We start from the raw sequence: 12,345 nt of genomic DNA on the forward strand, positions 1-12,345 counted from the left end.
CATAAATGCAGTTAGGAGATTTGGTAGGATGCATTAAATGTGGTGGCATCCACCATCCCTTTAGTCACGTCAAGACTAACCCCTTCTTTGAAGCTCTTTCGCTATAGTATGACTTCCTCTGGTAATGTGCCACTAACGTGGCCTTATTGTCCGAGGGTGTGGCCTCCTTGGCAAGATAATGACCCCCTCGGCCATGGGTATGACATGTAGCGCAAACTCTTTATTTAAATTCCTATACCCCACATATAGCATTTCATCAATTTTTTTGCTGGCTATAACCATCTCATGAAAATTTTATTTTTCTAATGTAAACCTTTTGAAAATTAATGTTTCCTTTATAGTGATTTCTTCCTCTATTAAATCTTAATTTCAAATTTAAATCTCATTTTGAATTGGTTAAATTAAATTGCCAAGATGCAAGTCAGACATAAATTTATTAGTTACTTAGAAAATTAAGCAATTTAAACTTGTACCCACCCAAAACTCCTCATTTCCCTATTTTCGAAATTAATTCCCTACATTCATAGAATATGTTGTCGTCCATTTCCTTATGTCTTCCTTCCCAAGTCTTGCACCCAAGCATTAATTTTTAATTATTAGATTTAACTTCTCTCATTAATGTCAATCACTAAATTAGTAAAGCAGCAACAACCAAAAAAAAGAAAAAAAAAAATTAATACTACAAACACAAACTATTTTACAACATTTTTATAAATTGCTAATGTGACTTTACTAATTTTCAAATAATTATTGATAAATATAAATGTGATGTTAGTAGTGGACACATATTAGAACTAATAAGAATTTGTCATATCAATAATTTGTAAAAATATTGTAAAATAGTTTATGACTATAACATTACTTTTAAAAAAAAAAAAAAAAACCTAATCGTTGGTTAGACATTAACTTGATAAAGAAAAAAGACATAATATATATGAATAATGCTAAAGATACAAATTTTTTTACAAAAAATTTTTACACACTAGTGATATGGTTAGTAGTTATTAGTAATTGAAAAAGTGAAGTTAATGATAAGCCTAGATGAAAACCAATAAGAAGCTGATCATATCAATAATTTGTAAAAATATTGTAAAATAGTTTATGACGATAATATTACACCATATATATTACCATAAGGGGTGGAGATCTTTCCAAGATATGAAAGTTTTAAAATAATAAAAAAAACATAACAACTTTTAAAGGGAAAGTTTAAAAACAAAGGCAGAATATACTTAAATTAAAAAATTTTATTAAAAAAGTGAGAAGAGATACAACTCGATACCCGATGGCTCGAACCGACTCAATACCAGTCTCTAATACTTGGGTTGGGTCGGGTTCCCACTGTCAAATCCCATTTATATCGGGTCGAGTTGGGTGGATGTAGACCAGACCCAACCCGATCTCAACCTTACAAGCCTATAATACTAGATGACTTGATTTTGGCCCAATAGAAAGCCCAGGCCCAAATTGCTTGTCCCCGTTGAAATAAATATGAAATTTCTTGTCTTCACAACCAAGCAAGCAAAAGAAAGTAGAAAGTAGAAACTAGACGAGAGGGAAGAAGAAGAAGACGAACACAACAAACAATGGATCCCAAGCTCACAGAGGTCTCTCAGCTCTTCGAACGCTTCAAAGCCGCGTTCTTAAGGAACGACTTCGATACCTGCACTAGACTTCTCTCACAACTCAAGGTTTTCTTTTTTTACCGATTCTTCACATACATTAATCTCGTTACTCAAACCAAATACTCGTTAATTGTAAAATTTCCCACGAATTATTTTCTGGGTTTGTGTTGTTTTTTTTACTATAAATCACAAATTTGTTTGCGTTTGTGGGGCATAAGGGTTGTGATTGATACTGGGTTTTTGCTAAATCTGTATCTGAAATCGTTAAAAAGAAAATTTGGGTTTTACTTTAGGGTTAGAAAAGGAAAGATCTTTTGGTACTTTGCTTTGCTATTGTATGAAAAAAAAAAAAAAATCTGTAACGTGTTTGTTGGAGTTGTTAACAATGGATTTGGGATTTGGGATTTTATATGAACTTTTTCTTCAAAGTTGTATGGTTGCTAGAGTGGAGGTTGAGGCATTGAATAATTGTTTTGTGAGATGATAATAAGTATTGTGGCAACTTGGTTTAAGTGTGGAATTTTGTCTTATTGGTAGAGTGCTTGATGTGGGGGGCTAATAGGCCTTAGTTTTGAGATTCTGGAAAGCTTTTGAATGTGATTTATGTGAGCAAATGCGTTGTGCTGAAGGCCAAAGATTTAGTCATATTGTTGTTCTCTGTTTTTCAGGTCTCGCTGACACAATTCAGAAGCCTACCGCCATTGTTTGAAGCAACGCCCAATGCAATTCATGAATTGAATTTAGCAAGTAACGCTCTTGGCTCGTATTGGTTAATATTTTATGATTATTTGGTTATTGGTATTGCAGTTGTTTCACTTACCTATACATTTTGGGAATATGAGTATTTCTTGTTACTTGATCATTAACGTGTGTCTTCACTTTAATTTTTGGTGCTGTATGCAAAAAATTTATCTGCAGTAGATTTGGGCATATGTTATGCATTAAAATGTATTAAACGTTATGTTTATTTGGCTATTATCTTGATATCCCAGAGGAGGTATGAACTAGTAGATCTTAATTCCTTATAATAAGACTCCAAGAATGGATACTCTTTTTCTTTTAGCCACCAGTGTATTCAGTGGGGTTGGAAATACGAGTTGTAACCTCTTTATCAATGTTCCCATAGGTTATTTGATTTACCTATCATCTGATATAGATAGAACAATTATCAAATTTATAGATAGAGAAAATTCTGACTGGTGGGCTCCAAAATTATAGTGAAAAAGTAATTTTAACGAAGGTAAAAAAAGAGAGAAAAATAATCAAATTTATAAATGGAGAAAGCATAGAAGTATCTAATGTATCAAATATTAAAGAATGATATTGAAATAGACCCTCAAGTGTGTATTGATATGTGGAATATATAATATAGAGCATTGGTAAAAACTAAACCCACTAACTGGTGGGCTCCAAAATTATGGTTAAAAGAGAGAACAATAACCAAATTTATAGATAGAGAAACCATAGATGTATCTAATATATCAAAAATTCAATTATGATATGAGATTGATATCAAGTTCTTTAAAAAGAGGGTAGGTATAATGCAGGCCAAGTCAAGAGAAGGGCTTCCTTTCTTTTCTTCCATAGTAGTCCCAATGACTAATAGTTTGAAGCCTTAAGAAAAGAAACTGGTTTTTTTGGCACTTGGTTCATTCATCTTAAGTCAAGTTCAGTTTACTTATTCCATTTGGAGCCAAGAGTCTTTTAGCTTAACTAGCACCTCCTAGTGTTTACAACGTAGACTTCTAGGGTTCAAATCCCCCCCCCCCCCCCCCCCCAAAAAAAAAAATCGAACTATCTAAAATAAACTTGTTCAACTCAGAAATCTTAGTCAAGCTGATGGTGAGATCGATTTTTTGTTTGAGGTTCAATAGAAATGAGAGGAAGAGGAAACACCGCCTAATGGGTCTTTTACTTTCATTGTATCTTCCTTTCTGGTCAGTCCCTCCTCAGGTTCCATTCGATGTTCTGCTAATTTGGTTGCTTGGGAGCACGAATAGTAACTACTCGTGATATCCTTCAGTAACTTTCTGTGAAGATGGAAAGCAAAACAGTTATCAGGTTAAAGACTCAATCTTATTCTTTGGAAGTTGCTGCAAGTAGAGTCATCCTGAAAGCCCTTTTTTGCTCTTGTGTGAGGGTTGTCATAACTTGTGTCTATTTGCTGTTTAATGACTTGATAGAGTCCTACGAGTAGTCTTAATGTGACACATTTCCTATCTGATCAACGGCATCAATCGGCTAGAGAGCGGAGTTATTCTTCTTCCAGGATGCAAAGTCGTCCCCTCTACTAATCAAACCCTCAGTTCAATGGTCTTTGTCAACATGTTAAAGGCTCCAGTCTTGGGCAGGTCACCATTACTTTACTTAGAAAGGCAAAACAGTAGCTTGCTGCTCACTTGCTGTCTACTAAACATGCCTTCACTGCCTGTCTGGCCCCCTATCTTTAAGCTTAAGTAACGTGAAGTCAAATCAATGAAGTGAACTAGACCCTCAAGTGTGTATTAAAATGTGGTATATGTAGGGTCTGTTTGGGATTCGCTTATTTTGCTGAAACTGAAAACTTTTTACTGAAAGTATTGTAGATAAAAGTAAAAGTTAGCTGAAATAGTACAGTGAGACTCATGAATAGTACCAAAAAGTGCTGTGGGGCTCATGAACAATAGCAAAAATAAGTTGAATAGTAAAATAAGCTGACAAATATAATCTATCCAAACGCAACCATAATGTAATGAATAAGGAATAGTAATGATTTAAATGAGAATAAGATCCAAAGTTTTACTACCATGTCAAGGCACCATATTATTGAAGCGTTCTGTTTATTTTTCAATTAATCCTCTCATCATCTTGTATCTGTAGTTTTTAATTCTTTGTTTCTAAGCTATTTTCTCGTGATTTATTATTTCTGAGAACTTTCAGGGGATATATACGAGCATGCCGTTGTTCTCAGTGTGAAGACGGAGGACCAAGATGCATTTGAGAGGGATTTCTTTCAGTTGAAGCCTTATTACACGGATGCTGGGTAACATCATGTTGCCTTCATTTCAGCTATTTTTTAAGTTTTACTTTTATTTGGAAATTATTAGTCTAGCATCCACTCTATGCATGTGAGGCCAAGCCATATTCATGATAAAAAGGAATTACATTTTTTTTTTAAGTGCCATGCTTTTTCAAGTAAAATATTGATGTCTGTCTCCATTCACTCAGATCCTCCTTTGGATTAAGCATTTAAACATGAGGTTACAAGAACATAGAATTGAACATAAAGCCATAAAAAGCTTTTGGATCAAACAACATACTTGCTGCTGAGTCTCTTCTGCTACTTAGTCTCTTAGACTTTTTTGGTAGTTCCATATATTATTTTAGTTTTGGAGCTATGCTAATGAATTTATTTTTCTTTTGGAGCAGCAACCGTCTTCCACCATCCCCTCAGGAGCATCCAATCTTAGGACTCAATCTTTTGAGGCTCCTTGTTCAGAATAGAATAGCCGAATTCCATACTGAACTTGAACTTCTTTCCTCCGCTGCTATGGAGAATCCTTGCATTAAGCATGCAGTGGAGTTGGAGCAGTCCTTCATGGAAGGGGCTTACAACCGTGTGTTGAGTGCTCGACAGACAGTGCCACATGAGACTTATGTCTACTTCATGGATCTTCTGGCGAAGACAGTCAGGTAGTTAGTCAATTGCTATGTTTGGTATTATTTTAATGGATAAAAATGAGACTTTAAGTGATAGGTGACAGAAAATTACAAACAAGCGAGTGATTTACTCATTATGAAGTATTTAGCTCTAAAGTGTTACATAAGTTTGATCCTTTTAACTCTTGGGTTGATGTGAGTAGTGGAAGTAGTAAGCCTTTTCATCATATTCCATAAATTTTAATTTATATGTTCATACTTACTCTCTACAAACATGTTTAAGTTTGTGTTCTTACGAATTGATTTCTCCTGTCACTTTCAGAGATGAAATATCTGGCTGTAGTGAAAAGGCTTATGATTTCCTTGCAATTAGTGATGCGCAGAAAATGTTGTTGTTCTCTTCTGAACAAGAACTATTGGAGTACATTAAGGAGGTACTCATTATTGTCAACTGTTTATATGTTCTATTATTGATGATTTCACCATAATAAAATGACACCCTACCCACCAGCAAATAAATATACCATTTCTTTTTTCATATTATGTTCCTGATAATCTGTTGCTTGAATGCAGGAGCATTCTGAGTGGGAGATAAAGAATGGTTTCGTTTATCTCCAGAAGGCAAAAGAATCTACCCCATGCAAGGAAATACCTTCTCTGCAATTGATCAACCAGACACTCAGTTATGCGAGAGAGTTGGAGCGGATTGTGTAATTGTGTAGAAGAGAGCGAAACTGGCCATGGTCATTAGCTTAAAAAATTGTTCACTTTTGTATCTTAAACCTCTTCATATTTTCAGTTATCTAGGCTTTGCATTGCCATTCATTATTGCATAATGAATACCTTTCAGTATATTTTCAATTCTTAAAAGTTTATTATACGACGATTATTTTCTGAACATGCATTTATTAGTCGCTAGGAAATTTAGGAATCACACTCCTGAATTGGAGATCATGGATGATTTCATCTCTAGTTTATTCAGACAACAATGTTGTCATATTTTATCTAGAAAAATACTAAGTATGTTTGATAACTGTTTTTTCTCTTTATTTTTTGTTTTCAAAAATAATTTTCTATTTTTGAAACTAAAAAACTTGTTGGGCAACTCAAAATGGACAGAAAATAAAAACTGTTTTTAAATCTCAATTTGTGAAGGAAACTGAAAACATACAAAATGTTGTTTTTAGTTTCTAATTTTTTAAAAGTTAATGAAAATACGCATTTAATTTAATGAATTTGTCTCATTTAATGAGTTAGTATTAGAGTTTAAATCATAATAATAACATATTTTAGTATTTTTTATTTTGTTTCAAAAAACTATTTTTTTAATTTTAGCTAACCAATATGTTTTTGATTTTAAAAATACAAGAAAATTGTTTTTTCTTTATATTTTCAAAAACAAGTTTACCATGCAAGGAAATACCTTCTCTGCAATTGATCAACCAGACACTCAGTTATGCGAGAGAGTTGGAGCGGATTGTGTAATTGTGTAGAAGAGAGCGAAACTGGCCATGGTCATTAGCTTAAAAAATTGTTCACTTTTGTATCTTAAACCTCTTCATATTTTCAGTTATCTAGGCTTTGCATTGCCATTCATTATTGCATAATGGATACCTTTCAGTACATTTTCAATTCTTAAAAGTTTATTGTACAACGATTATTTTCTGAACATGCATTTATTAGTCGCTAGGAAATTTAGGAATCACACTCCTGAATTGGAGATCATGGATGATTTCATCTCTAGTTTATTCAGACAACAATGTTGTCATATTTTATCTAGAAAAATACTAAGTATGTTTGATAAATATTTTTTCTCTTTATTTTCTGTTTTCAAAAATAATTTTCTATTTTTGAAACTAAAAAACTTGTTTGGCAACTCAAAATAGACAGAAAACAAAAACTGTTTTTAAAACTCAATTTGTGAAGGAAATTGAAAACATGCAAAATGTTGTTTTTAGTTTCTAATTTTTAAAAGTTAATGAAAATACGCATTTAATTTAATGAATTTGTCTCATTTAATGGGTTAGTGTTAGAGTTCAAATCATAGTAATAACATATTTTAGTATTTTTTATTTTTTTTCAAAAAACTATTTTTTTAATTTTATCTAACCAAATATGTTTTTGATTTTAAAAATACAAGAAAATTATTTTTTCTTTATATTTTCAAAAACATTTTTTTGAAAATATTGAAAATAGAAAATAAAAACTATTGGCAAACATAACCAAAATTTTTACTAATTTTATATTTTTTAAAAAGTACAAAATAATGGGACAATGAATGTGATATTACTTTAATAATATATTAAATAAATGTTGATTTTATTTATTAACAAAAATTATGATTGGTAATACATAAGTTTGTAATGTAATAAAATTTGTAATGACAGAATTTAGGTATAATACTTGAGGATTGGTCTTAGGTTTTTTTCTTAAAAGTTTAGTTATATAGTTTTTTTTTCATGAAATGAAAGTGTATTTCTAGTTAAATATAGTCATTAGACTAAATTTTAAAAAGAGAATTTAAAGATACTTGGGTACTGTATTTAAATTTACTCTAAATATCTTCAGTTCACTTGGTATGTAAAATAGTGGAAGTACTTCTGAAGAAAAGGCCCCAAATCTGTGTAATTTATGTCCTAATAAGATACCCGCAGAGAAGGTACACCCAGAGTGACATGCCTTATTAACTCAGAAAATATTTTCTAGCGGAATTCGGTGGTTAATAAAGCTCATATTACTTGGAAATGACCTCTTGCTTAGGCTCCCCCTCCTAGCTCCCCTCCTAGCTACAATGCAGACAAAGGTGTACGACTCAGCCAAATACTAAAAAGTGAACTTAAATATTTATTATATCATGTAAATTCAACCTTCAGATAGAGAATCTCAGCTACCCCATTATTATGATTTCTAAATTAATTGTGTCGGTTCCACTTACTTTTGCTTTTACAAAACAATTCCCATCTTTTCCACCAAAACAATAAATTCAACCTTCAGATAGAGAATCTCAGCTACCCCATTATTATGATTTCTAAATTAATTGTGTCGGTTCCACTTACTTTTGCTTTTACAAAACAATTCCCATCTTTTCCACCAAAACAATTGGACTTATAATAAATGACCTGAAGTCTGCACCACTCAAATAGCTTGAAAAAGCAATCTCTCAACCTAAGCTCATCCACACCTCCAATACCTAGCCCTGTAACTCATTTTTGTAATTTAATTTCACAGGTGGGTTTGTTATTCCCATAAAACAAGACTCAAAATTCAATGTACTGTATAATTTATTAGTTTAGTCATAAGATACTATGTTTTAGAGCTATCCATTACTGTTCATAAGTATTTTTGCATGTGCAAGCCAAGTTTTTGATAAAGCCTACAATGATTCCACGAATGATGTAACTAACAATTAAGACTTAAGAACCAAAAAAAAAAAAAAAAAACAATTAAGACTTAATTTCTTTTCCTTCAAGTGGCGGGTCCCGGTTTTGAAAATAATCACAAGGATGACAAGTCCCAAAATTCAAAGAAAGTATACCATGTTTCAGTAATACTAGCTCAGCATTTATTTTGGTATTTTCTACCCAATAAATGAGTGATATCTGTTTCAAAAAATCACATCAAACTACTCCAATAAATTAATCACAATCTTTTATACTATTGAAAAAATAAATTAATTATTTATTAGAATAGTCTAATTATCTGATGTAATTTTTTGAAACAAATATTATTTATTTATTAAATAAAAAATATCAAAATAGATGTTAAATTGGTATTATTAAAACATAGTATACCGAAATACGGAATACTTTCTCCTTTGAACTTGCCTTTCTTTACCCAGGTTTTGAAGAAAAGTCATTCTCTGCCGTTCAACAAAAATAACTACTAGTATGCAGGTGTCGTTATTTTGCTTAATAGCTAAAGGTTTTCATTTACCTGTCTTATCCTCGTCCTGTTACTCGTCGTTGTCACTTCTAATAATTCACTAACTCGCTCTCTCTCTCTCTCTCTCTCTCTCTCTTTCACACACACACACACGCACTCACACGCACAGACTGCAGCATAGAACAAAAGGTTCATAATATCCTTTTCATTCATGCTGAGAGTTCTATGTCAAGAAAAAAACTTTATACTATAAACGAAACCCCATAACTTCTGTTGTGGTCTCCTTGAGCATTTGGATGCTTATTTAGAGTCTTGAGCTTCACTGTGAGGTGGGGTTTGGATTGCAGTCCCAGATCACAAACTAAGATAACTCAGGTGTTTGCTTTTTTCTTCTTTACATCACTTCTTTTGGGTTCTCTGTTGTATTTATTTGATTAATATAGACTTCTCATCTCTGTCTTTTGAATTAAAAACACAAGCAAAAGATAGTAACACAAACTGTAGAAAATGAGTGTTTGTGTTTTTTTTTTTTTCCTGTTTTGTGAGATGACTTCTCATCTGGTTGATCAGAAAACTAAATAATAAAAAAAAAAAAATTTTAAGTTTTATGTTTTTGCTGCTTTGGTTTAAACAAAGTGAAAGAGAAAAAATACCTTAATTATTCCAAAAATTATTTTGAGGCCCAGTTGAGAACAGATCATTCTTATTCTGTCGACACACTTTTATTTTACCCTTGAGCCCTGCTCTCATCTAAATATGAACTTTTTATACTATCTATATTTTATACCTTATTATATGCATGTATAATTCAACAGTGTTAAATATGGAATCGGTTCTAGATGTTATATTGGTAATGATCATGAAATTAGGAGTGACAAGCATAAGAATTATCCATAAAATTTACTTATTATGCAACATTCTAAGTTGACATTTAGTATGATGTTACCACATTTTATACAAATATTTAGAGAGACATTTTAATTTTATCAAGAGTAGTAATGATTTTAGTAACTATCTTAGCATGTTAAGATGTTGTCTCATTACATTGATTAACAATATAGTTTCTAATATAATATCAATAGAAGAGACAAGCTATCTATGGTGATCTGATATTGTTTAGATTTTTATAGTGAAAAATAAAATCGTCCTCTATTTATCATACTTGTCTCTAATTGTTGAATTCAATCTCAACAACCAAAAGGAAGTCTGGGAATCATAACATGGACTTTATAGGAGCAGTTGGATCTTGTCAATGAGAATAGGGTGGCTGCAGGTTTTACTCTGGTTAAAGAGTTCAAGGCATGTCAAACTGATTGTAGAGCTTTGTTTATGTATTCATTATTTTAGCAGGCCAAAAATACTCTTTTCATGGAAAGTGTGGATTCTTCCTCTTATGTTTCTGCAAAGCCAGAATCTTCCCATCATGATGAACTCTTCATGCAGCAAAGGTTGCACTTTTCAGATAGTCTCAAAGTACTGTTCTCTAACTTCTTTTTTTCTTTTTCTTTTTTCATGAACTAAGCAAATATTTTAATGGGTATGTGAAGAAATCTCCTTACTAATATCAATGTTTACTCATTGAGTTCAGGTCCCATGTTAGCATTCTCATAACTTTATTTTTACGAACTGTGATGGCCCCATGTTAATATATTGTGTTTGGATTTGAGTTAGCGATCCTTCAATTTCAGGCAAACATATGAAAAAAAAAAAAAAAACAGATTTATTTAAAATTTTCCTGCAAATTGGATTACAAAAGTTCATTTCTCACAAATATGTTTAGGACTTGAAGAATCTGAGGAAACAGTTGTACTCAGCAGCAGAGCATTTTGAGAAAGAAGATCAAAATTACATGTGAGTCACCCCAAGGTTTTTTTTTTTTTGTTTACCAAATAGCAAGTTAATGCTCTATTTGAGACTTGGGGAACTTCTCTTTTTATCTAACTTTTATAAAAATAAATTTGCGTAGAGTTGTGGAAAGCTTGAAAGATTATGTCATTAAAGCTTTGGTCAATACCGTGGACCACATGGGTTCTTTGGCATACAAGGTTAATGGATTTTTGGATGCAAGTATCTGTGAGCTATCTAGAACTGAGCTTAGGTTGTCTTGTATTGAACAGGTATTCCTTCTGTTCAGTTTACTATCATTCAGCATATGCATATTGGTTGAGACTTGAACATCATTTCCTTTACCAAAAAAATATGTGTATTATATAAACCTACTTGTAACAATTTCAGAATGCAGGATTTTCAACCTATTTCCTGTATTTTTTTTTTTTTTACACTTAAAAAAAAATGTTTGTTGGAAATCTTAGAGAATTGGAACATGCCAATACTTCGTTGATCATGGGGGCCTTTTTCAACAATCATCAGCACTAAGATTTCCAAAGCATCATAAGCAGTACATCCTACCAGGCAAATATGTTCTTCTCTGCTATTTATTGTTGCCTTAATTTAAAGCTAGCAATGAGAACTACATTCTTACCTATTTGGAAATTTACAAACAAGTGCGTGTGTGTGTGTTTAAATTTACCTGGTCACCCCATTGTTTTGTTCAGCTGGGGCAACAACGGATGCTGTTGACCAGTCTCAAGCTATGCATCACATTGCTAAAGAGGACTTCTGTCAGTTTAGAAGTGGTATTATATTTCATCTACCCTAATGATGCATGTGGTGTTAATAAGCATGACATCCTTACATTTAATGCTAGTTAACATTTTAATTATTAGAAAAACATAATGAAATTCAAGATTAAAGCCTCATTTTTAATGGCCTAAAAACATCTCAACAATTTGAGAACCAGCATTACTGGTGCCCATCATACAAGCTATACTAGGAGAAGGCTAATATTTGTCTTTGTGGATTTTGGCAAAGCTGTTCGGGAAACAACCAGTGAGATCTCTCCAACAACAGTCAGGTAAATGTTGGCACTATGGTGGATTTACTTGTGCCTAAACATACACAAGCTCACACTCTAATTATAAAATAAAATTCTACTGCAGAAAAGGGCACTCTGTGATAAGGTCTGCACAATCTTCCTCAAGACCTGGAACTTTCAATTCACGGAAGTTGCATCCAATAAAGCACTCGGTTTGTACAAATGTGTTTTGTTCTATTATGGGAAGAACGTTATTACCACTATTACCTCACAAGTTTATTGGTGTACTTGTTATATATTCTGTATTAATCAAGAAGTTAGAGT

At 32.2% G+C, this 12,345-nt stretch overlaps 2 protein-coding genes across 2 annotated transcripts in view; both read left to right on the forward strand.

Annotated features, from left to right (window-relative positions):
• Positions 1-1,495: 1,495 nt before the first annotated feature.
• On the forward strand, positions 1,496-6,100 carry LOC112012627 (26S proteasome non-ATPase regulatory subunit 8 homolog A). The gene is made up of 6 exons (XM_024045005.2): positions 1,496-1,691; positions 2,294-2,372; positions 4,545-4,647; positions 5,034-5,297; positions 5,587-5,698; positions 5,838-6,100. The coding sequence occupies exons 1-6, from the start codon at positions 1,587-1,589 to the stop codon at positions 5,976-5,978; spliced, it is 804 nt and encodes a 267-aa protein (XP_023900773.1). The 5' UTR covers positions 1,496-1,586; the 3' UTR covers positions 5,979-6,100.
• Positions 6,101-9,327: 3,227 nt separating this feature from the next.
• The window catches only part of LOC112012630 (protein ABIL2), a gene marked incomplete in the record, with an annotated part of 3,223 nt that continues 205 nt past the window's right edge, over positions 9,328-12,345 (forward strand). Inside the window, 8 exon segments of the mRNA XM_065762032.1 lie at positions 9,328-9,521; positions 10,494-10,619; positions 10,927-10,997; positions 11,113-11,263; positions 11,459-11,558; positions 11,702-11,782; positions 12,018-12,060; positions 12,146-12,233. Of these exon segments, the coding sequence (XP_065618104.1) occupies positions 10,515-10,619; positions 10,927-10,997; positions 11,113-11,263; positions 11,459-11,558; positions 11,702-11,782; positions 12,018-12,060; positions 12,146-12,233 (639 nt within the window).

The sequence above is a fragment of the Quercus suber genome, unplaced genomic scaffold, assembly GCF_002906115.3.
Source record: "Quercus suber isolate HL8 unplaced genomic scaffold, Cork oak 2.0 scaffold_439, whole genome shotgun sequence".
Taxonomy (NCBI): domain Eukaryota; kingdom Viridiplantae; phylum Streptophyta; class Magnoliopsida; order Fagales; family Fagaceae; genus Quercus; species Quercus suber.